General features: G+C 38.1%; 1 protein-coding gene across 1 annotated transcript in view; it reads right to left on the bottom strand.

The window, feature by feature from the left end:
• Nucleotides 1-27,144, bottom strand: part of LOC117389172 (receptor tyrosine-protein kinase erbB-4) — a 336,244-nt gene that overhangs the window by 141,784 nt on the left and 167,316 nt on the right. The window contains exon 2 of the mRNA XM_033986791.2: nucleotides 26,696-26,847. Within this exon, the coding sequence (XP_033842682.1) occupies nucleotides 26,696-26,847 (152 nt within the window). The remainder of the gene's footprint in view (nucleotides 1-26,695; nucleotides 26,848-27,144) is intronic.

The following is a 27,144-nucleotide window of genomic DNA, read 5'->3' as shown; positions in this document are numbered from 1 at the left end:
GGAGTTGCATGACGACGGTGTCCAGGTGGAGTGTGGTGTGAGCTCTGTGTTTGAGGATCATCGCCTCTGACAGTGTGACAGTAGACCTGTCAGGCACTCTGACAGAAACGCCCTGTAAGGTGCATTCATCAATGACAGACAGCGCCATGGCAACGGTACAAAACAGGGGAAAGACCAAATGATGAGCAAGCTAAATATTCAAGAAGAAGTTGGATTTCTCAGATAATCAGCCTCGGGTTATGAAATAAGGCTGGCGGATATTACCACAAATATTTATTCGTAATAGTTTTCCTAATATTGATCGATCACAGGAAGTAGGCTAATTGTCTTTAAAAACAAACAAAACAAATAGTAAAATTACTTCCTTCAATAAATGGAAGTAATGCAGCTCATCCAAGCTGCTTCTTCAGTTCCAGAGCTGAAGAAGCAGCTTGGATGAGCAGCAAAATGTCTTCACTCCAACAACTTTTTGCCCAGTTGACAGATTTGAATTTTTCTTTTACTATGGATCATACCTGGACAATAGAGAGATTACACAGATATCTTCTTACAAAACAGACAAAACTGACTGTGTTGTATAAGATCCTAAAGTCTCCCATTTTTAAGTACTTTAAGTTTAAGTAGCATCAGATTGAAAGATGTGTTGCAGCACTCCTATATAAACTCTTCTTAAATAAAAGTGTTATACATTCTTCCATATGTTACAATAGTTTGCATTCTACAGTGTAAAAAAAAAAAAAAGATTTACAAGTGACATACTCCAGAGAGCTCAGTGTCTGCAGCTCAGTATAGTCCGCACTGATCTCACTCCTCATCAGGTCTCGAGTCGCCGGAGAAAACCCTCTGTCATTGTGAAAGACTTTCACCTTTGAGATGAAAATGAATGGTGTGAAGTGAGAGTTTACTACAGGATCACTGCTTCCTGTAAGAGCCCGTTTACTTAAAGCTGTTATTATCCTTGTAGCAGTACCATTACAGGTATTACAAGACCACAAGCTTTTACAAAATGTTATAATGATGTCATGAGCTGGAACTGTATCCAGACTCCCCGATTTCTGATGAGTGTGATTAACAGGTGGATTAACCAATCAGGGAAACTCATGGTTTATTTGTGTTAAAACATGGCAGCTCAGTGAAAGGGAAGAAAAAATAACACTGACAGGATTGAGAAACAGGCAGCAGGCGAAGCACTCAGCTGAGGTAAATGAAGTTATACATTTGTTCTGAATAAAACAAGGATATTAGAGATGGATATCCAAGTCATACTGTATGCTAGTACACATCTGACAAATAGTAGAGTAATAACACTTTTTTAAAATGCGATACAAATAACTGCTGGGTTTTAGGATGGGGTGTAAATTGTTAGAGTTAACGTTTGGACCAAGTATTTACTGTTGATAAAATAATGGTAAATGGTCAATTTTTTATATATAGTGCTTTTCCACCTTCAAAGTACTTTACATTCACATACCACAGTGCACGGACACTAGGGCTAAGGTTATTTTAGTGTCTTGTTCAAGGACAGAACAAGAGGATTCATCTGTAGGTGCTGGAATTGGACTGCCAACATGTAGGTCGATGGATCTGACTGCACAACCAATGATTTTATGTCGAGAGTGTGATTCGAACCACTAAACTTCAGATAAGAGGACAAATACTACTAAATGAGCTACTGTCACCCCTATAATAATGACCGGACAAGCAGAGATTTAACTGCAACTGTCACTCAAAAGCAGAAGACACAAAAACATGTGACAACAGCAGGAAGAAAACTTTGGCTTGTAATAGAATCAGCAGTAGTGATCTCTAATTGCTCTCCGTAGTATTCGACAGAGGACAGGTCTTGTCAACCTTGCTGAGATAAAAGAGGAGACAGTTAGAGACTTGGAGACACGGTGACACCAGTCCCACACGGACGCCTTGTAACTCCATCAGAGCTGTGGTAATGACTGGACTCCTTCGGGGAATTCTCCAAATGGACTAATTTGTAATTGATTCAGTGCATTAATTACCGTCCTGGTTACGCCTGTGTCATGGTTAATATTGTGCCGATCTGACGAGGCTGGAGGCCCGAGTGCAGAGGGACTATCGGGGTGAGGCTGCTATTATTCAATTATAGAGAACATATCAGAGCGAAGGCAGGCCTAATCCGGGAGTAATCACTTCCCCACGCTCCCTGTGTGCAGACGCAGATGGGAGGGGCCACAGCTGCTGGGAGTTGTAGTCCTAGATCCACATAGCTCACGGTTAGCGATTTAATCCGACCTGCTAACCAAATCGCAACAGGGCTTTAAAGTTTTCAGACAGTAAAAAGAGGATTCAAGGTTTGCAGGCACAGCAAACCTATTTCAATGCGAGGAATAGTTAGCTTGGATTGCAAAAGTTGGGGCCTAGACAGAGATAGAAATCAATCCAAATGGTGGCTATGCAGTTTTCTGATGTACGTTGTTTCCTCATCAGAAACATACCTGGAGTTGTGTTTTTGCTTCATTCACACATTTGTAACACACACACACACCCTTCATAGATCTTCACGAGAATCATTTGGATGATTTCAGCCCTGGAATTGCCAATCTCTCCTGAAATTAAAGGTAAGATGTAACTGTTAACTTGTAAACTATCGCTTCATCACAAGGTGGAATGCAGCATTTTGAGCATTGGAGATGTAGAAAAACTAATAAATATATGTGTGAATGAAACAAAGCATAACTCCAGGTATGTTTTTGAGGAGATAACAATGTTCTAACATGGCTTAAAGCTCACACGAGTCAATTTTGTGTAATATAGGACCTTTAAGAGTTTTCAAACATCTGTCCAGCCCAAGGTTAGAAAAAGTCATCTTTCAAACTAACATTCTTAAACGAAATGACTGACCTCAAAACATCTATCACATTTTACCCATTGTGAAAAATACTGGCTAAAGAATAATGAATAAAAGCTAAATTTGGAGTGGTGTTATGATGTGGTAATATGTCAAGGTTTAGTGCGTGCTGCAGCCTGAAATGACAGAAATGAAGAGGTGAAGCCATGGCCTCTGGGGTGAGACCCTCCACTGCCGCAGCTCAAACAGCTTAATTACAGAAACACTATGGGCCAAGTGCGTCAGAATACATTGTCCTTTGGGTGATTCATTTCACAACAAAACAAGACCTCCAAAAACATCATTATCTCCTCAAAACAACGTGTCGTAATTTACATGGAAACATTTAAAAAGGGAACAAGGTGGTAAAGAAGCCCAGAAAGAGATCACAACACACAAAGTGGTATCATTGTATATTTCGCAATTGCCCCGGTGTTGGATTCATACTGTGAACAGGGTCACCTCGCCACAGATCTGATCTATAATGTGGTCTGGTGGCGTCATTTGCTGGTCTCAATATAGATAAACAGTGGCGGAAGAAGTATTCAATTTTGTTTTGCACAGAAAAATACCAAAGTAAAAGTATTGCATGAAAAAAAATCTACTAAAGTAAAAGTATTACAGTAACTGTTTAAAAATGTACCTAAACAGTAAAAAGTTAAAGTACTTTGCACAGAATTTAAGGTCTTATAAAGCTTCAAATGTAGTGATTTTGATAGAGATTTGTGCTGAGTTTTGTTGAATCGAAACAATCACATCAATCTTTTTTTTTTTGTGCAGGTGTTTTTACTTGTGTATTTTTGCTCAAACTAGTAACGTGTTAAAAATAAACCCTCAACCTTTTCAGCAGATCTTATACAATAATGAAAAATACTTTTACTTTTCAGTCCTGTTCAAAAATGTGGTGGAGTAGAATGTACAGATACCTGCTCTCAAACGTAGTGAAGTAAAAGTAAAACATATCCACTTTAACATCTACTTACGTAAAGTACAGATACGTAGAATTTTTACTTAACAACTTTTACTTTGTTATATTCCACCCCTGCAAATCAAAAACATCTCCAGGCCTGTTATGATAATTACCATATCGACTTCTTATTTTTGGGGATACATGTTTATCTTTGCTACTTTTTCCTGGTGCTACTGGGGAAAATTTGAGCTGCAGAGGGTTGAATAACTTCTATGACTCATTAAGTGTTTCATTGTATTTCAGCTCAAGTTATTTAACAAAAGAATTATTTTTCGAGGGTGAAATCCTGCTCTAGGGTTATCGTGTCAGTGACATAATGGCATTCAGAATTGACTTACTTTCTTCCCATTTCCCCTCTGGCATCATCATCATCATCATCTATCATTTCTTAAGCGATCTATCATACTTCAAAATGTGTTAACGTGACAGACCTGCCATAAAGAAAAAGCAAGTGGCAGACCCAGAAAAGTTCCTTCGTTTTTTACTTTTAACTAGTTACTGCCTAAAGAAAAATACCAAAAATGAGTTTTTAGCTGTGTCACATTTCATTTTGAACATGGATAGTTGACTACGGTGGCCTCCAGTGGATGACTGAACCAAGAGTCAAAGGTCTGTGTACGTCCTGAGAGTCTCTGTACAGTTGCCCTCAGGAGACTGTAAGATGTGCTGTAAGATGTGCTCCAAGACGTCTCAGGCCACACTTAATGTCCTCACTGCATTATGAGCTAATAAAACATGATGGGCCTTGGAGCTTCATCAGTTTGACCACAAGTAGAAGCCAAGGTGTTTCTTAAAGGACGATAGGTAAAAACTACTACTACTACTACTACTACTACTACCACAACTTACTAAAATAATAATGGCTATAACTACTATAACTAATACTAACTACTTCAGCTAATACTACAACAATAACTACTTACTTACGATTAATACAACTACTACCAAAAACTTACTACAATAAGAAGTACTGTGACTACTATATCTACAACAACTACTCCGGCATCTATTCCAGCTCCCATAAATTAATGCTGTTGTTGTGTCCTTGGGCAAGACACTTAACCCACCTCGTCTCCAGGGTCTGTGTACTTTGATGTACGAATGTGTGTGAATGGGTGAGTGGTTCCTTCTTTCCTTGTGTGAAGTGCTTTGAGCGCTTTGAAGGTGGAAAAGTGCTATATAAAAATATTTTTTAAAAATTAAAATACCACAACTACTTCTACTATTAGTTCTATTACCACAACTTACTACAACAACTACTACGACTACTACGCTCACCTAAAGGATTATTAGGAACACCTGTTCAATTTCTCCTTAATGCAATTATCTAATCAACCAATCACATGGCAGTTGCTTCAGTGCATTTAGGGGTGTGGCCCTGGTCAAGACAATCTCCTGAACTCCAAACTGAATGTCAGAATGGGAAAGAAAGGTGATTTAAGCAATTTTGAGCGTGGCAAGGTTGTTGGTGCCAGACGGGCCGGTCTGAGTATTTCACAATCTGCTCAGTTACTGGGATTTTCACGCACAACCATTTCTAGGGTTTACAAAGAATGGTGTGAAAAGGGAAAAACATCCAGTATGCGGCAGTCCTGTGGGCGAAAATGCCTTGTTGATGCTAGAGGTCAGAGGAGAATGGGCCGAGTGATTCAAGCTGATAGAAGAGCAACGTTGACTGAATTAACCACTCGTTACAACCGAGGAATGCAGCAAAGCATTTGTGAAGCCACAACACGCACAACCTTGAGGCGGATGGGCTACAACAGCAGAAGACCCCACTGGGTACCACTCATCTCCACTACAAATAGGAAAAAGAGGCTACAATTTGCACGAGCTCACCAAAATTGGACAGTTGGAGACTGGAAAAATGTTGCCTGGTCTGATGAGTCTCAATTTCTGTTGAGACATTCAAATGGTAGAGTCAGAATTTGGCATAAACAGAATGAGAACATGGATCCATCATGCCTTGTTACCACAGTGCAGGCTGGTGGTGGTGGTGTAATGGTGTGGGGGATGTTTTCTTGGCACACTTTAGGTCCCTTAGTGCCAATTGGGCATCATTTAAATGCCACGGGCTACCTGAACATTGTTTCTGACCATGTCCATCCCTTCATGACCACCATGTACACATCCTCCGATGGCTACTTCCAGCAGGATAATGCACCATGTCATAAAGCTCGAATCATTTCAAATTGGTTTCTTGAACATGACAATGAGTTCACTGTACTACAATGGCCCCCACAGTCACCAGATCTCAACTCGATAGAGCATCTTTGGGATGTGGTGGAACGGGAGCTTCGTGCCCTGGATGTGCATCCCACAAATCTTCATCAACTGCAAGATGCTATCCTATCAATATGGGCCAACATTTCTAAAGAATGCTTTCAGCACCTTGTTGAATCAATGCCACGTAGAATTAAGGCAGTTCTGAAGGTGAAAGGGGGTCAAACACTGTATTTGCATGGTGTTCCTAATAATCCTTCAGGTGAGTGTATATCTACAGTGACTACTCTAACATCTACTACAAATACTGCAACTACTACTTACTATTAGTACAACTACTACATCTACTACTACTACTACCACAACTTACTACAACACATGCACTACAACTTATACAAGAGAAGTAAGCCGGTTTAAGCTGGCAGCCCGAGCTCATGAGGTTTTTGGGAGAATTAGACAAATAGATAACAATCATATATAATTAAGATGCTGAAGTGTTATTGTGAAATTAGAGCACAGTGATTCAAAACAATGTGCTTCTCAGTGGGACGGAGACAGATCCCGTTCAGCAGTAGGACAAGGAAGAAGAAAGCCACAGAATATTAAAAGGCCCATATTATACTCTTTTTTGATCTGTTGTAATGTTATTTCCTCATCACAAACATACAGTTCTGGTCAGATAACTGGTGGACACGGACTTAAAATCTGCCTCATATCTGACCAGAACTGAAGGAGCAGCTTGGGTGACCATCAAAACGTCTTCACTCCTACAACTTTTTGCCCAACTGACACATTTAAAATTTTTCTTTTACTATGTATCATACCTCGACGACTGAGGGATTACACAGACTTCAGCCCTGGAATTGCAAGTCGCTACAGAACTAAAGCTAAACGGCAGCTGCTAATTTAAATCTACCATTTTATGACATCACAACGTGGATGTATTTTGGCCTTCAGGATGTGGACAGACTAATAATAAAGGGTGAGTCAAATATGTGTGAACAAAGTAAGTACAGAGAAGTGGGTGTATGCCGGCAGCAGTAAGAACAGGGGTTAATTGGATCAATGACGTCTTGGAGTATAAAGGTTGCTCTAACATACATGAATCAGGCTAAATACAACTTCTGGTGAGAAAATGTTTAGGGGAAATAACTATAGCTAGTGGATTTTGCATAATAGATTTGCATTAATGGTCAAACACGTTTTTCTTTTAGCTAAAATTATGACTTCATGAGATTATCTTTCTATAGATGGCATTAGATAATTCACTTAACCCACCTATTATATTTTTGCCAAACCTATGCAATGTCTCTTTACATGATTCATGCCCTGCTTTTTCAATAGGTTTCACAGGAATGGCAGCCTATTCTTGGAACAACCCATTACAGAGCCCATTTTTCTCCAAAATCAGTTTGACTAAACCAGGGAGGAAGGAACTGAGATAACCATTATTGCAAAATGTCAGCTCTTAGTATGTATTCGTCTATAGAACAGAGTATATAGTATATATCATACTTTTTTAAGCATCATTCATTGGCGTCATTGCCTGGGATACAGAATACACACTTCTTCAATACTTTACGAAGATGTGAGTCTGGTCACCGGTGAATCTCCCTGTTTTCAGATGGGCTTGATTGACAGGTGGATTGGCCAATCAGGGACACTCATGGAATAATGGAAAAATAAAGGAAAAAAACCCAAAACATTTTGTCTCACCTCAAATAAACTCTATTAATCTGAGGTGAGATGAATTAAATTTTATTTGTAACTCATAGGTGATCTACTTCATTTCACATGTGTCACTGAAAAAAGCTGATCTCATTGGACGATCACGTTTGACCGGGCTTGAGACGCAACGGAGGACGTGGGGCCTAGACTGATATCAATCTGTATGGAAAATACATAGATATATCTTCCTGGATTTTTCCGGCAATTGGCATCATGGAATTAACCAAGAACATTTCTTAAGTTTATAATCCAAATTCATGAGGAGTACTTTTTATGAAACATGTTTTTAAGCTCCTAATACTCCTGTGTGGAACCGATTATAATGCTGTAAAAGTCAGAGCAATTTTCACTTCCCAGATAGTGATAGTTGCACTAGACAAAAGCTGGGGCCATTAGCGATACAGAAAGATGGTTCACGGAGGCGGAGTCGTCTCTGTTAGCTTAGCACAATGCATTCATACCACACTAAAAGCTTCAATTATATTTAAACAGACTTTCTTTCTAATTCCCCATACTTCTGACTGTTCCTTTATGCCCTATCTAACTCCAGTCTCTTTGTACGCATCATGTCACTGTCAGCCAATGGGATATTATCTGCATTAAACATCATCATCAATGTGCTATTAAGTTATTCACTGGCTATTTAAGGAGAAGAAAATGAGTCAATGTGAATAGAAGGGAGGGAAAGACGGCTTCCCACACCACCTCTGTCAAATTTCTGTTGTTTCAAGTTCAAAATGGAAGAGATTTTTCTGACTCATCACGTTTGGTTTAGAAGTTCAGAAGTTCGGAGAAGTTTTTGTCTGGTTTTTGTTACAACATCTATGACACGCACGTATACTATAGTTTGTTTAAAATGAGCCAGCCTCTTTTTGTCACTCTAAAAACTTCATCACGCAACTGCAGTAAAAGTAGCAATCAATAAATAATAAAAAAAATAATAATCTGAGAGCAAAGTAAGTACAGATCAGTAGACGTTTTCTGAGGGTATGTGAAAAACAAAGAAACGAGTAGCAGCGCCTCAATAAAAAAATTACTTAAACATGCATGAATTAATCAAGACTACTACTACTACTTCTACTACTACTACGACCAACCAATTACAAATACTTTACTACATAATTTCAAACATCTTGCTTCATATATTTGATTGATTTGTCTTCTATGTCTATTTAAAATGTAGAAAGAAGTAAAAGTGTGTCCAAACTTTTGACTGGTAGTGTACATACATTCCACCAATATTACTCGTATTTGCAGTGTCACTTTCTTGGCCAAAATGGAATACAAAAAGTTATATGCAAACACCTGTTCAAGTTGTACCACTACGGTATCTCTGCTGTGTGGATTGTGCTGATAACATGGCTAAACAGTTGCGAATACAGATACGATGCTAGAAAATAGTGTAATAAAGAGTAAAAAAAACGGTATTGTGTATATGGCAAAAACAGCTGATAGGAATCTGTAATACACGTGTTTTGTTTGTGAAGGGCGATGACGAGGCGAGATAGAAATCTGTTGGACTAAGGTGTATCTAAATGCAGCATAAACACCAAGTCAGTGTTTTTTTAACTCTTGGCTTCTACTTTAATTCATGTAGAGCCCATTGGAAAGGATTTCACAGGGCACGCACACTGTGAAATGTGTGCGGTTTATTAAGCCACGCCATAAATAATTAGTCACTGGTCGTCAATCATTTTGAACAAAATCAAACGTCACTCACCTCGCACTGACAGCGTTTAGTGCTCGCTGTCATTTTCACCCCTTTCTATGCCACCTGTCAATCACTGAAATCATGGAGATAAGCGATAAGGTGCTCAGACAAACATCTTACTTCAGTATTAAAGATGGACTTTTTTTAACTAGCCAGGCTTTTGGAATTTTAACTACTAACTAAGACTGCCTTGGTTCTGGTTTTAACTGGTTTTGCCCTTCACAAACTTGTTCTATTTTGCATTTCTTTAAAGGTCCCATATTACACAAAATTGACTCTTGTGAGCTTTAAGTTATGTTATAATGCTGTTACCTTCTCAAAAACATAACTGGAGTTGTGTTTTGTTTCATTCACACATATTTGAATAAACCTTTATTATTAATCAGTCCACATCTCCAAAGCTCAAAGTGCTCTGTTCCACCTTGTGATGTCATGAAGTGGTAGTTTTCAAGCTAACAGCCACTTTTTTACCTTTAGTTAAGTAGAGGTTCAGGAAAGTTTGGCAATTCCAGGGCTGAAATCATCCAAATGATTCTAGTGAACATATATGGAGTTTCTGTACTTCCTGTATTACCACATGACATCACAAGATGGAACAGAGTGTTTTCTGTTTGAGAGAAGAACTCAGCCTAAATACGCAGGGTTTGTGTGATAAACATGTGTGAATGAAACAAATCACAACTCCAGGTTTGTTTGTGATCAGGAAACAACACTATAACAGATCAGAAAATACTATAATATGAGCCATTTAAGGAAGTTCATGAAGAGTTTATTTGCTTTTGAGAGAGTTTGTTGGTGAAAAAAGGATGCAGAGAATTGGAGTAAATATTTCAAGAACCTTCAAGTTTCTCTCTAGTATCTTTTTATGTGAACGGGGAAATTTGGTAAACATCTGGTGGCATCTTTTAACTGAAAAAGAGGCGCAGCACATTGGCTTTTTCCACCCATACTTCCTAAAATTGTTTCTGCTGCAGCAAATACTAGTTCCGTCCACTATAAACTCCATAAACACATCGTATATTCTGCATCCCACTTTGACACACTCCTCGTTGTTCATTTATCCTGAATGGGTCAGCGCCCTGGACCGCTGCCCCCTCTAAGAAGCCCCATCATCAGGTCCCCTCAGCCCATCTCCTCTGGCTCTTTATTCCCTAGAGATGCTGGTGAAATTGGCTGAGGGCTAATCAACATTTAGCTCCTCTCCGGGTGTTATTACACAGCAATTGATGGATGGTACAATTACAGGCCGTGTCACTTAGCTAAATGACTATGTAATCCTAATGAGTTTTTATTCAAACAGTGGCTAGTTAGCACAGAGAGAAGGAGAGAGTGGAGAAGCCAGCGCTGCAGATGTATAAAGAGGAGGCAAGTGTGGAGCTATAGGTAAACAAGATAACCAGCTCACGTGATAGATGAGATGACATTCGAATTAGCATATAGGATTAAGACAACGTTGGTGGTTGAAATGTTAAAGAGACACTGACTCAACAGTTTTAGTAACAAACTTTTTTCAAAAATTTAATTATAGCTCATATTGTCCAATGATTATTTGATTTTTAATTACGAGACAGTTGTGTTACTCAAAGCTGGGTGCCACACTTCCACAGGGGTGTCGCATGGACTCACTTTGTTGGAGCATGAAGCGGTCATTTTTTATTTTTCCCAGCTCAATGAAACTGTGATGATGGGGCGAAAGTAGCTCAGTCGGTAAAGTATTTGTCCACTGGTTCGAAGGTTGGCAGTTCAAATCCTGTTGTGGCCATTTACCATGATAACGGTATAATAAAGAATGAAATAATGAGATTTTACTTACAGTAGCACTTACACAATAAATTACATTGCAATTTCTATGATACTGATAAACTTTTTGTTGCATAGTTTTTTTTACATAGTAGTATATTATATAAAGTAGTATATTTGTTGAGAAAAGTTTTGTTCTGACCAAAGATTGTTGGAGTAGTTTCTACGGACAGCCCCCTGAGATAGTTTCAATATAAAAACAATCTCCTGTAGTGTCAGCAGATAGTCCTCACTGAAAAATGTAATTTATAGTTTTCTCAAATTCACTGCGCACCCCTTGGTTTAAATACAAAGTTTCTACATTATGCAAAATTGATTATTGTGATTTTTAATCCATATTATGATGCTGTTGTGTTTTGTTTCATTCACACATGTTTAAGTAACTCTTTATTATTAGTCTGTCTACATCTCCAAAGCTCAAAATGCTCTGTTCCACCTTGTGATGTCACAAAGTGGTAGTTTTCAAGTTAACAGCTACCGTTAGTTCAGTAGAGATTTGAAATTCAATTCAATTTGAAATGATTCTAGAGAAGAGGTATGGTTAAACACACAATGGCGCACTTCCTGTATTACCCCATGACATCACAAGGTGGAACAGAGTGTTTTCAGTTTGAGAGAAGAACTCTTGCATGAATTAAGCAAAAACTCAAATCCGGAGATGTTTGTGATGAGGAAACAACATTATAACATAGATCAGAGAAGAGCATAATATGGGCCCTTTAAGATTTTCATTTTTACAGAAAAATTGATGTAATATTGCAAAGATTCGCTTTTGGGACACAGGGCGACAATTTGACAAGGACTTCCATTATCATGCAGAGAGGATCCCACAGTGTAGTCTGAATACTGAAGCAAAGCCCAGAGGATTATGTGCTATTTTCAAGAAGTACTGCTCTTATCAGCGGGCCACTGTTAATGAGCAGGACACAGGTTTGTAGGAGCACACCTTTTGTATTCAGACTGCCTAAGCTCCCGTCGCTCAAAAGGCCCTCCCAATCTCAGTCGCAGTGGGAGGAAATAGATTCGGATCCTCTAGAGAAGTTGTTCCGTATCGTTCACCTTTTGGAGTGGCCTGCGCAGGGAGGAGACAGATATGAAGTTTGAAAGACGTCGACCGTTCTCTATGTCTGGTTACTTGTGTTCTCCGGGCTGTGGTGAAATTGAGGAGTGTGGAGTATATGGGGCTTTGTGCAATCTTATAACATCTTTACCCAAAACACAGCAAATATCGTTGCTTAGCTTAACATTTTACTTATCCATTTGCATCTTTGTTTAGATTTTGTGCTATTTCTTGATAACTGTTGTTAGGAGTTACCATAATACACGATTACATTATTAGGCTTATTTTAGTGATTGGACTTTCGGCTCTTTTGTGAATCTTTTGGATCCGTTCTCTTCAAAGAGCCGTTTAAAAGACTGGCTCTTTTACTATTTATTTATATAACGGAAGAAAGAAGTGACCAAGGCTAAGATCTGTTAAACTGAGAGTTGGAGTGTGTTTACCCATCGGAATTATAAAAATCCATATAAAATGTACTATATTAATAAAACTAACTGGTATTATAACCTAAATATGTTTTTTCTGTGCTCAAAGCTCTCACCCGAGTCACCTGATCTGCTTCTGTGCTGATTCTTGTGTTGGTTCAGCGTTAATCAGTGTAAAAATGCAGACAAATTAGAAAGAAAAAGATTTGTCTCTTTTAAAAATGAGATCTGACTCCAGGGTTTCACTTTAAGGAATTGTTCAAATGACCCAACTCATTCAAAAGAGCCGACTCGTTCACAAACATCACTTCACTAGCTTGTTCAGGATACCAAAGTTAAAATAAATGCGTTTAACAAAATCGTATTCACTTGCATGACTCCATGGAAACAATACAATCAAATTCTCCATACATATAGATACATTTTATGCCGTATGATGGAACATTTAATCTTTTTTTTTTTTTTTTCCCGGTGACAAGCAGGTGGACGCCCTCCTCCTGGCTACGTTAGAGTCAGATCTGTGGAGAAGAACATGCATAATGAAAACATATGCTTTTTTTAACCTATTGTTTGTTTTCATGGTAGAATTGTTAAGATGGACGTAAGAATGATGGATTTGGTTTGGTGCTCTGTGGAATGCATTTTTTTATTTTTTATGATATGATTCTACTTTCGCATGCCAGAATTATTTGGTCTATTTTAAGAAAACCACTCAAGCACATTTTTCTTCCCACTTGTGTTTCTGTGGAGCATTTTTCAGGAGACAAGCCGAGATAGCGGATGGCCAACAGTGTGAAGGAGAGAGTAAATGTATCTGTCATTCAGACAAGGAGAGGCTTTAACCCCGTCGCTCACACACACAAATCATATGGAAATGCTTGTTTAAAAGAACACAAAACACACACAGAGTGACACCTCCTCCTCCTCTCACTATCTTTTCCCCGTGCAGCAGACGGACCATCGTTCATTTAAGGTACTGCTGTCCCCAACACTACACACACTGACATGACATCCATTCAGTGACAGTTCTAATGCAAGTTTAAACAGGGCAAACATAGGGTCTGTACCTGTGCATTGTTTTGGCTCCAGTACACCAAACAATACCATCAATATATGTTTTGATATTAGTACTTCAATGTATACCTGTGTTAGCAAAAGATGAAATTAAATCTGTCAACTGGACAAATTTCTGTAGGACACTGCCTTATATCTATCAGAAGGGAGGAGCTAACTACACTGAAACTGTAAACAGCTATTGTTTCCAGTTTCAGCCTTATCAACCGTACTCAGCCTGTAATGGATGTCTATTGTTCCCTTTGTTCCTGTTTGTTTTGGGTCTGAGGATAGAGTTGTAGATCGGTGAGAGGCCCTCATTCCTGTTTAAGGAAGGATCGTCTTTCCTAATAAAAATAGCTTCTTTACCTCCCCTCACAAACCATTTCTTTTCTCTGGCTGAGATCTGTACTTCACTATCTTCAAAGGAATGGTTAGTGGCTTTGAGATGGAGATGTACGGTGGACTGAGGTCTGAGGACGATGTTGGTACATTCTCTTATGGAGTGGCAGTTTAGTGTCTCCAATGTAACACTCACTGCAGTCTTCACTACACTGAATGAAGTCGACTACATTACTTTGTTTATGGCTCGGGGTTTTGTCCTTTGGGTGAACCAGTTTCTGTCTTAAAGTCTTGTGTTCATGATTTGAAGAAAAAGAATTATGTTTTTATCATCATTTTGTAGTGACACTGCCATCTACCTTTCAGTGCTCACTTCAGGACACAGCACCCGTCAAAACTTCTTACCAAAAGAAAAATACTGCCAGTACTAGTTTTCAGTACCAAAATTGTTGTGGTATAAATAGTTCCTTCACTTTTTCAGTTAACTTACTGAAGCAGACTTTTTAGGTATGTGTACTTAAGTAAATTTTCACAGTGGATACATTTTTGAACTGGACTGGTTATTTTTTGCCATGTTCACGGTACTATTCTGACTAAAGGTTTTGAGTTCAAGCTTCGACTTTGAGCAAACAAAAATAAATACACAAAATGAATTTCAATATAAATATACATATTTTGCTCAACAGTAACACTACAGATGTATTGTTACTGTTGATCAAAATATTTATGTTTTTTTAAGTCAATATCACTACATTTAACACTTTAACAAATTAACAACACTTGCGTAAAATACTTTTTGAACTACTACTAGTTTTAAACAAGTACTTATATACTTTTAAGTAGACTTTTTTCATGTGATTTTTAACTTTTACTGGAGTAACTTTTTACCTCTGTATGTGTACTTTTACTTAAGTAACAAAACTGAGTACTTCATCCACTACTGCATGATTCTATTAACTATTGTATGATGTGAAAGGAGTATTAAATGATTACTGAAATATGTGTACTGACCCCAACTCATCTGAGTTTTTCTTAAACATTTAACCAAATCTATTTTTTTTTTTTTTTTTTTTTTGTATATGAAATATTTGTATCTTAAATGTGGAATTATTGGCAGTTGGCATACGATTTTTCAAACCTTTCTCTCCACCTATGGCCAAACCAGTGGTAGAGTGGTAGAAGAAGTACTCAATATTGCTACGTAAGTATAAGTACAGATACCGAAGCATAGTATAAGTATAAATGCACCATGAAAAAAATCTACTTTAGTATTAAAAAAAAGTATTTCACCCATATTTTGAGGTCTTATAAGGCTTCAGATGTAGTGAATTTGATAAAGATTTGTGCTGAATTTTGTTCAACAGAAACCATTGAATAAATAGTTTTTTAAAGCTATTTTTCTAGCTATTTGTATATTTTTGGTTGCCCAGACTATGAACGTGTTAAAAATAAATCCTGTGCCTTTTCAGGAAGTCTCAAACAATGAAAAATACTTGTTTTTCAGCTGTGTTTAAAAATGTAGCGGAGGAGAAAGTACAGACACCTGCTCTCAAATATAGTGACGTAAAAGTAAAACGTATCCACTTTTAAAATTTGTAATTAAGTATAGTATTTTACAACTTTTACTTTGTAGCACTGGGTCAAACATATGAACAGCAGACCACAAGATGTTCAAAGTTGTCGAAATATACAACTTCATAGATTTTTTGACTTGCAAGCAGCACAAAACATACACTGTCTCAACATCAAATACTATAGTTCTTTGTCACTTTCTCTTTCAAACTAATTCCCGATGAAACTCCCTCTCTCATTTCCCTGATCTCTCCCTAACCTTCCCTCTGCTCAGGATCCCACACGTTCTGAATGGTCTCACTGGCGGCCTGCACTGTCCTTCGTCGTGTCAAATTAAAGTGATGGAAATGAACTTGAGGGGACGCTAATTGCAATTGTCAATCCAATCTAGGTCAGCACTGAAAGACAGGGGCTCCCTAGCACTTCATCAGTCTTCATTAATATTGAAGGAGTTTGCCGAGGAGCAGGGGGCAGCGTAATCGGCTCTCATCTACGCTGCATCAGAAATTAGGAAGCAGGGGAGGCCGCTGATGGAGCCCTGCGGATAAATATGCCAGTCAGGAAAGTAAGAGAAAGATGTCAGAGTTGGGAGGGGAAAACTGCTCATGATGCTTCCAAATGCAGTTGGGAAAAGGCACCGTAGTTGTGGCTAAGTTAAAACAACAACAATAAAGGTTTTGTTGCATATATGTGGTAAAATGACACTAAGAACCATAGACTGTATAAAGAAGTGGACTAAGGAAGTGTGACGTCACTCATAGCGTTCGTCTTCAGTCAAATAAAGCTCATCAAGGCTAGCAGTTACAGTGAATTTCGAGCCAACTTCCATATTTGGAATTCCAACCGCGAGTATCACAGCAACCAAAAAGCTAATCCGGAGTGAGGTTGTTGAAGGTAGCGCCCCTTCCCGTCCGCACTTCTGGTTTAAAAGAAATTGAGTGCTTAGCGACACTGTCAATCAAACCTGTTGCTAACGGTAGCAGCAGCAATCTTGGGGAAAGAAGCCGCCTGATTTGTCTTTTATTAATGTTCATATTTTGAGTTACAGATACAAATATCCATAGCAAAATATCCATTTATATATGCAGTCTATGTTATGAACGCTAGCCGCTTAGCCACCATGCCGTAAGTAAATGCAATAGGTTTTCTTCCTAAATTGTTTGTGAGTTTTTTGAGTAGTGCAACTCTGAGGTATTCATACAAAAGGATTTTCAATGACAATCTCAATTGACCGCTTAATCCCATTCACTATTTCCCTTAGACTGCCGCTCGTCCTTTACAACTCGTCTTCCCTCACATAACCTTTAAATCATAGCTTCAAGACTCTTGCAAATGTTGCGCAGAGTGTTGCATAATTTGCCCGATGGACCCCTCTCGTCTCCGTGGTACCAGAGCACAGAACAAAGCGTCTGATTATGGCCTGAAAGGTTAAAGCTAACGCTAACGGCAGAGCACAGCCAAAAGACCAGCTCAAACCTGTGCACTGGGGGACTCCCTGGATAGTATTTTTACACCTCAGTGCACTTTCTTTGGATAATCTGTTTTCAATAACTACATTTGTGTAATAGTTGCACTGGGAGGTTTTCTGCAGTTTCCCCCACAAACGATGTCAGGTACTTCAAGAACAAGATCTGGAGAAGGGTCCCCTAGGCCCTTAAAGCAAGAATATTATTTACACATCCTTTAGATTTGTTAGAGTCTTGTGTATAGGCTACTGTTCAATTTGAAATGACGATAATATACTGTACATGGTCCAGAAATCAACAAAAGAACTGTCTCATGTCTTATTCTCTGTCTGTCTTTAACACAGTTTAAGACTAGACTGAAAATCCACCTCTTCTCCCTGGCATTTAATACTAGCTAGGCAGGATGTCTTAGTGTTTTTGGTGTTTTATTGTTTTATTGTTCTTTGCCTATGTAATGTATTATCTGTGATGTATTTGTTTTTTTTTATTAACTTTATATAATGTGCAGTACTTTGGGTAAGGTGTACTTAAATGTATATAAATAAAATTGAATTGAATTGAATATACAACTGTAGTCATTCCCACAAACAACTACTACTACTGCTGCTGCTACTACTACAATGAATACTACAGCAAATATCATTTCTATGCTTTCAGTGGATTTCTGCGCTTGCATTGGTTTGCATGTGGCACCGCTCAAATAGAAGAGTCATTTGTGTGAGAGCAGGGTCAAGAAGGCTCTCCACACAAGAGTTTTGAGGGCCACAGTCAAGAACCACATCACTGCAAGCTGTTTTAATACTCTGCTCTGTCAGCATTCTGTTTCCAACGACGTTATATGACCTTTTGCTACAATCAAAAGATCAAATACACCATATTTTATTCACCAACTTTAGCATTATATGACAAACTACTGCTAACACTGTTGCTCCAACTATTTCTGTATGAGTAGTGCTACAGTGTAACTACCATTTTGACTTTGTGCTGCAACTGCTACTATGCAAATATTAATTCTCATACATGACTAATCCTCAACTGTATCCTCACCAAAACCTGTTGTTGTTGTTATGTAAATGTGTTCAATTACAAGGCATTTTTCATATACTGTATGTAAACAGAAGCCCAGCACAGGCTGCAGGATACCAGTTTGTATGTGCATATGTGCCCACATATGAAACTAAGACATGTGGCTTAGTTCTTGCTGAGAAAGAAAATTAATGATTTATGATTTCATTATTAGACCATTTTTCATCTTGTGTTTAAATATAAAAAGCTTTGGGTGTGTTTGACTCAATCATAAAAATAGTACAAAATAATGTATAAGATGTTATATGTGAGCACATAAATATATATGTGCAAATAAAAGTGCATATATGTGGATAAAGAAAAGCTCCTCTAAAGCGTGTATTAATCACTGGCTGTGTTGATTCATCTGTTGTGGAAGCCGTTTGGAAGATGGACTCTATTTACAGCAGGAGCTGTTGCAGGGCTTTGGGAGGCAGCCATCAATCTGGGGGCTATCTGGAGAAGAACGCAGCCGCATCACTTTCAATCACAGACCCAGACAGCTGCTATGGCAAACCAAGCACCGCACACAATAGTTTTTCCTTCCACTCCATCTCCTCTGCTCTACCTCAAGGTGAAGTGTCCCGCTCCCTGGGGGGTTATGTTATTAATCTGTTTTATAATAATAATAATAATATTGCCTAAAAATACAGCGCACACCCTGCCCTCTCTCCCTCGCTGAGTGGCACCCTGTGTTCCTAATTAGCATCTTCAATTAACCCGTGTTAATTGGCGAGCAGGAAAAGGTTGAGGAACCTGGCATGTCGGCGCCACTAGGGAGTTGCTTTGTAAATGAGAATGTTGGCCTCAACCCCTAACCTACAAACATACACCTTTTTGTAACGAGAATTTGAACCATGGCAAATGTTACACAAGGGGAGGAAAATAACAAAACTATGACTACACCATTTAGACAAAAAAATGTATTAGATTTTTTGATAAAAATAGCAATTTTTTGGATCACTGAAACTCCTGGAGCATTAACACGTAGGAGAAGACTGAAATATGAACTGATATATTACAGTTCAATACACACATACAGATCATAGACTGTATAAAGAAGTGGACTAGGGAAGTGCGACATTACCCAGAGCATTCAGCGCCAGTCAGATGAAGCTCATTGAGGCTAACAGTTATAGGGACAAATTTGGAGCCGAGTTCCATATTTGCAACTCCGATCACGGCTATCATAGCAACCAAAAAGCCAATCTGGAGTGAGGATGTTGAAGGTAACGCCCCTTCCCGCGCACAGCTCTGGTTTACCTGGGTTGGCACTTAGCAACACTGTCAATCAAACCTGTTGCTAACACTAGTAGTAGCGACCTCAGGGAAAAAGACGCCTGATTTGTCTGTTATTAATGTTCACATCATGTTGTGGACAGAATAGTGAAATAAAAATACCAGGATCACGTAGAGCAGGTTAATACAAGCATTTTAAGACCAAAAAAACAAGACTCACTGCAGCAGATACAGAGAGAGGGGTGACAATTTTTCAATGTAAAGTTAATTAGAGCCAGTGTTTATGAAATGAAAACATTATACTGTCATATCAGCCAGGCCCAAGTATTAGTAAGCAGTAACATTACATTTCAGTTTATAGTCTACAGCCTCTGCATTGAAGCAAACCTGATTCTAACATTGTTGAACCAATATTGTTTATATTATATTAAACAACACTTGTATTGAGAATGGCTCTTGCAGTATTGAAGTCAGTGAGGCCTATTACCTCTGCAGGAGTCTAATGGTGACAGTTTCCCATCTGATATTGTATTGGTTTGTTTCAAATCAGCAGGGACATTTTCAATATCGCTCTGCAACACAAAGAACACATAATGGCCCTGCTTGACTGCCTGGATCAATCCTGATATTTGCTTGTCAACAATCTAAACACACAGCAGATGAAAAACTCTCTTATTAAGATACATGTAAACAAGACATTTAACCAGCTCACTACCTATTCAAAAACATGTAGCATAACAGCGCAAACAAGAAGGAACGCTTTGGTGGTAGTACGTAACATGTGCAGTGGGTATTATGATCGATCATTAAATTACAGATTAAACCAGGACTATACCAGGACCAGGACTAAACTAGGACTAAACCAAAACTAAACCAAGACTAAACTAGGACTAAACCAAGACTAAACCAGGACTAAACCAGGACTGAAACCAGGACTATACCAGGGCTAAACCAAATGTAAACCAGGACTAAACTAAAATTAAAGCAGGACTGAACCAAGACTAAACCAAGACTAAACCAGGACAAAACCAGGACTGAAACCGGGACTATACCAGGACTAAACCAAAAGTAAATCAGGACTAAACTAAAACTAAACCAAAACTAAAACAGGACAAAACCAGGACTATACCAGGACTAAACCAAGACTAAACCAGGACTAAACCAGCAGTAAACCAGGAATAAAACAAAACTAAATCAAATCTAAACTAGGACTAAACCAGGACTATACCAGGACTAAACCAAGACTAAACCAGGACTAAACCAGGACTGAAACCAGGACTATACCAGGACTAAACCAAAAGTAAACCAGGACTAAACTAAAACTAAACCAGGACTGAACCAAGACTAAACAAGGATTAAACCAAAACCAGGACTAAACGAGGACTAAGCCAAAACTAAAATAGGACTAAACCAGGACCAAGCCAGGACCAAGCCAGGACTATAACAGGACTAAACCAAAAGTAAACCAGGAATAAGCTAAAACTAAACCAAAAGTAAATCAGGACTAAACCAAGACTAAACTAAACATAACCAGGACAAAACCAAAACTAAACTAGAACTAAACCAGGAATAAATCAAAACTAAACTAGGACTAAACCAGGACTAAGCCAAAACTTAACCAGGTCTAAACCCGAAATCAAACGTGGACTAGATCAGCAGAGTAGCAGTACATATAATTGCTTTAGTATTCTACTTGAGGCCATTATAGATACAGTGACAGAGAACGTAGCTCTAATTTTACTTGACCTCATTGGAAAATTGCGTAATATTGAGTCTGCTGCTTCCAACTATAATACAGCTGATTACACAGGATCATTACGCTCACATTATGCCCTTCGAAATCCTAAATGTATAAGTTTCTTGTTTAGCAGTTTATAGTTCACTCTTCTCTCAAAAGTTAATTCTCCTGAACAGGTCTAAATAAATCAAATCAAAACTGCTATTACAATAAATTTTTTTCCTTGTTTTTTTTTTTTTTTTTTTCAAAATTGTGTGCGTAGCTCTATAATAAACTACTTCACTCGCAGCTACAGATCCAAAAGAACCGTTTAGTCCCATTGTTTTATAATCACTTCAGTTGAGTGTGGGGCAAAATATCTAACGCGGCTTTGTTGTGGGACTGCCAAAGACTCCCTGTGGACCTGTTCATCCACATAGCAATACCGCCCAGTTATTCAGTCAGCGCTTTACAACCACCAGGGGAGTACGGTCCTCACCTCCTACTTTGATAGACTGAAATCAATTGGTAGTTGATGGCTGTAGCAGTGCACAGTACAGTCAGCATGGTCCAAGGCGGTGTTCCCGAAGAGTTGCAGGTTAGCAAAGGTCAAAAGAACAAGCTGATTTCAACAACGATTCAGCGTATTTTTTTCTGCCCCCTGCAAATTTGACTACAGTAACTCTAAGTGGCTCCACATGACCTCTCATTACAACGCTATTACTGCTCCGGTCTCTGGGGTCCGATGTCTGTCATGTGTCAACACGCTCAGAGGTGTATGTATATCTGTCAGAGAAAAGTGGAAGTAAGCATTTGTAGAAACTATTTTAGCTTAGTATACCATAGGCCAAATCTTACTTTTCTTCACTATATATATCACATGTGTCAAACTCAAGGCCCCCGGGTCAAATGTGGCCCTCTACATCATTTTATGTGGCCCTCAACAGGATAAATTAAAAGGTATGATGGTCTTCAAATGTCATGTTATCAGGAGATACGCAGTTACACAGCCATATTTACATCTAGGCAATAGGATATGCAATATTTGAAACCTAAATAAGTAATAAATACAGAAAAACAGTTAATTAACAAGTTACAACTGGTCTTTTGAGGTCAGTCATTTTGCTGATGTGGCCCTTGGTGAAAACGTGTTTGACTACTACTACTACTATTATACACTGCCTGGGCAAAAAAAGTGACCATCAAAAAAAAAAAGGTCACAAGGTCGCCTTTAGCTTTGAGTACAGCACACATTCGCTGTAGCATTATTTCGATTTCGCTTCTGCAACGTCACAAGATTTATTTCCATCCAGTGTTGCATTAATTTTTCACCAAAGATCTTGCATTGATGATGGTAGAGTCTGACGCTGCACAAAGCCTTCTCCAGCACATCCCAAAGATTCTCAATGGGGTTAAGGTCTGGACTCTGTGGTGGACAATCCATGTGTGAAAACTCTCACAATTTGAGCCCGATGAATCGTGGCATTGTCATCTTGGAATATGCCCGTGTCATCAGGGAAGAAAAAATCCATTGATGGAATAACCTGGTCATTCAGTATATTCAGGTGTCAGCTGACCTCATTCTTTGAGCACAGACTGCAACTCCAGGAGGCTTGTACGTATTTGCTGAGTTAAATCCATGTGGCAACTTTTTTTTTGGCAATGTATTTCAACGTATATAGTATTTAGCTATTTCTTTTCTGTCTGCCATGTTTCAAACTAATAATAATGTATCTGGGGCTGCTCCTCTGCCTCGACTCCACCTGACCACGCCATCATCAATCATGGAATAATGCTCCAGTAAAGAGCTAGTCAAGTCTGCCACCTTACTTTGCGGCGGACACATGAGCCGGGCCATAACACTGTCACATAAAGACTGACAATGCAAAACAATGCACTATTTATAGGTAATGTGCATGTATTAAGCATTTTTCGAAAACATTATTCACCTTATTCCTTATTTGCATGCCAGCAGATAACTTCTATAACTTCTATGTGAACTACAAAGCCGTTTTAAAGCCTTCAGAGAATCGGTGCAGTGTTGACTTTTTACACACATCAACCTACTTTATATCATATTTTAGCAGTGAAACTTTTCTCAAACTCTCCATTGAAATGAATGGGATTCCCAATTTAACATTTACAATAGCAAACTTACGGAATATAACGGCACTGGGATATAAATATTTGTGTGTCCAGCAGAATTTATGTTTCATTTTTATATGATGTAGGTCAAACAAATGTTTCTTTTCCAATAATCAGCAACGTAGGTGTTCAGAAAATTATGTTTGATTAAAAGCATAAATGATAAAAATCGAAATTTGATGTTGTACCTGTGATAATTTTGGTATTTTTGGGTTTAACTAATCGCTATGATGACTTTAGTTACACATTCACATAAATATAACGTCTAAGATCTGGGGGTTAAAAAAATTGTGAAAATTCTTTTTTTATTTATTTATTTTTATTTTTTTACATTACCAAACCCTACAAAAAAAAAAAAAAAAAAAAAAAAAAGGTTTAGTTTAAATTTTTATCGAGCAATAAGCTTTCACCCAGCACAATTTACGATCATGTGACGCCCCTCTCAGAACACGCATATTTTGTGTTACATTTCTTATGGAGAATATAGGTTAATTATCTTCTGTTCATTTCGTCCTGATTATGCTCAATCAAATCTAACAGTTACTTGGAGTTTGATCATTCTTGGCCCGAGACACAATGAGAGCCTATAATCAGCCGGACACTCCGAGAGAGAGTTAGTCTGATTACCCCTGATTAGAAATACTGCCTCTTCTCTTATCAGCGCTCCAGCCACTGAGCGCAGAGCAGAAGCAGCACCAAGGTCAATGATGAGAAAGTTCAAGCTGGCAACTTTTTCAGCTGCAATTTCAGATAAATGGGCATTTTGAGGCCAATTTTCAGCCGAAGTAAGGACTGTACAAAGGAAGATCAGAGAAGAGAAGAGCAATTATAAAAGCTGCTGGTTAGGCTTGACCAATGAGGGTAATTAGAATGTTTAGAAAGTCAAAATTTAAGTGAATCTTGATGAATTTTTAGGTATTCATTTGAAAACGATGGAATTGTGCAAGTATCAAAAATAAAGTATATACGCTGTGAACAAAATGATACATATACATTTTGAGAATATTATTTTGTTTAGGTTTAGAAACAAAGGATTACTGTATATGCAAGTTGCTATTCTGAATGTAACTGCATGATCAAAGTAGTATCGGATGTAAAATAAATGTAACAACTTTTTTTTTTTAATTGTTAATTAACTGTTTTTGCATTCATTACTTATTTAACTTACAAATATTACATAAGCATTTGCAAAGATGTAAAAAAATATGGCTGTTTAACTGCGTGTCTCCTGATAAAATGACATTTTTAAGACCATTATGCCTTTTAATTTACCCTGTTGAGGGCCACATAAAATGATTTGGGGGGCCACATTTAGCCCGCGGGCCTTGAGTTTGACACATGTGCGTTAGAGGCAAGACATTGTTTCTTCGTTGTAATTTGTGAAGTATAAAAATAAGTGATGGAAGCAGAAGGGAATTTTGTTGCGTAAGTGAGTACAGTTGCTGGAGGAAAAAATAGTCAAGTAAAAGTAAAAGTATCACATGAAAAAATCGACTTAAGTAACTATAAAAGTACCTGTTTAAAAATGTACTTAAAGAGCAAAAAGTGAAAGTATTTTGTACAGGTTTTGAGGTCTAAGAAGCTTCAAATATAGTGATTTGTGCAGAATTTTGTACAACGGAAAGAGTCCTGTTCAAAAACCGTACTGGAGCAGAAAGTACAGATACCTGCTCTCACATGTAGTAAAGTAAAAGTTAAAAGTGTCCACTTTTAAATCTACTTAAGTACAGCACTTTACTACTTTTACTTTGTTACTTTCACCACTGATAAAAATGCAAGTCAAAATACTGCATGTGTCAAACTCCTTTAAAGCGTTTTTAGTTTTTGCAGTGCTCAGAACGATCCCACACGCACGACTCATAAATTGTATAAGACAGTTAAATGTTTATAATAATTGCAGTTATAGACTCCTATTCAGCGTAGTATCATTTCCTGGATTGGTAAAAATACCCGTGTGTTGGAGGGATTTATGAGCTGTAATCCAGTGCTTCCTGATCAGTGTGTGCGTAGAGCTGTGGAGGTGTTTTCTGACTGCGCGCTGTCATTTGCATGTGATTTTATCAGGTAAACATCGTAATCAGCCGTGTGTAATAACATTCAAATCACAAGCTACAATTTTATCGTCTCATTTACGGCTTCCCTTTTTCCTGCCGGATCTATTAACTACTGAGATTTTCCGGCAGAATAGGTGGAAGAGGTGGTGTCAACTTGAATCAAAAATACTGATCGTTGGTGGTCACAAGATTACAGATAAAGGATATAAGTGATATTTTTTGGCAACAGACAATTTTCATTCAACACATAATAATGATACTTTGTTATGTTGCCATGTTGTGTTATACTAGTTTTAACCATTCTAATTCTCTTCAGCAAAAAGTCTAATTTTTGTGGTGTCAGTGTGATTTTTTAGTATGGATGCTTCCTCAAACATACAGTACTGTTGCCAAAAAAAAAAAAAAAAAAAGAGTGTTATTGTTGTGTTGCTAAGTCTTTAAAAGGCCCATATTGTACTATTTCTGATATCTGTTCTAAAGTTATTTCCTCATCACAAACAGACCTGGAGTTGTGTTTTGTTTCATTCACACATATCTAACACACAAAACCTGCATATTTAGGCTGTTTCTTCTGCCAAATGCAAAAAACCCTGTGCCCCGCTGTGTTTTTAAACTCCATACACCTTCGCTTGAATCATTTGGATAATTTCAGACCTGGAATTGCCACACTCTACTGAACAAAATGTAAAAAGTTAGCTTGAAAACTACTGCTTCATGACATCACAAGGTGGAACAGAGCATTTTAAGATTTAGAGATATAGGCAGACTAATAATAAATGGTTACTCAAACATGTGTGAATGAAAGAAAACACAGCTCCAGGTATGTTTTTGAGATGGTAACATTGTTCTAACATGGTTAAAAGCTCATAAGGATCTATTTAGCTAATATAGGACATTTAAAAGAAAAATATATAGCCACAAACTGATTAGAAATTCCTGCCAATTTGCAAGAAAGCAATGACCAGCGTTCACAGCACAGAAGAGCGTGAATACTTTACAGGGAAAGTGAAAGTAAATGGACAAAAACAAACAATAAACTCCACATTCATCAACACTGACTATTTCATAACATTGTGGAGCATCATTATAATTCAATTTGATGCTCTGCTATGAATCCCTATAGCCTATACTTCCCCATGTACACTTCTAATCACCTAAGCAGATATTGTTCAGTCCCTATGAAAGTTGCAGGTGCTCATAAGGTCAGCTCTATCATCTGCAGTGTTCAGTTTTGTGTCGTGTGGTTGCAGGTGCTTAGCTCTTACTCGTAGGAAGGTGAGGTCACGGCTGCGGCCGATGCTGGTGATCTCCAGATTTCCCATGACCACCTCGCAGTTCTCGTAGTACTTCCTCATTGTGCGGTACTGCTGCTCCAGGTCGGACAGGGTACTCAACTTGTTCTCAGTCCCATCACAAACTACAACATAAAACACACATATAGAAAAGATCATGTTAAATGTTTGTTTTTGTTTTTTTGTTTTTTTTCTATGAGGCTATTTGGAGCCGACTTCCATTGCTCCATTCCTATTTGGAATTATGAACACAAGTATTGTGGCAACCAAAGAGCAAATCAGAAGCAAGGGTGTTGAAGGTAATGAAACTGGTTTAGCATGGAGGCGACCTCAGGTAAAGAAGATGCCTGATTTGCCTATTATTAAAGTTCATAACTTGACTGACAGACACAATAGCGAAATAAACACCAGGATCATGTAGG

This window comes from Periophthalmus magnuspinnatus, chromosome 21, assembly GCF_009829125.3.
Source record: "Periophthalmus magnuspinnatus isolate fPerMag1 chromosome 21, fPerMag1.2.pri, whole genome shotgun sequence".
NCBI classification, from domain to species: Eukaryota; Metazoa; Chordata; class Actinopteri; order Gobiiformes; family Gobiidae; genus Periophthalmus; species Periophthalmus magnuspinnatus.
The sequence above is the reverse complement of the archived record's forward strand: the minus strand, read 5'-3'. Positions and strand labels throughout refer to the sequence as shown.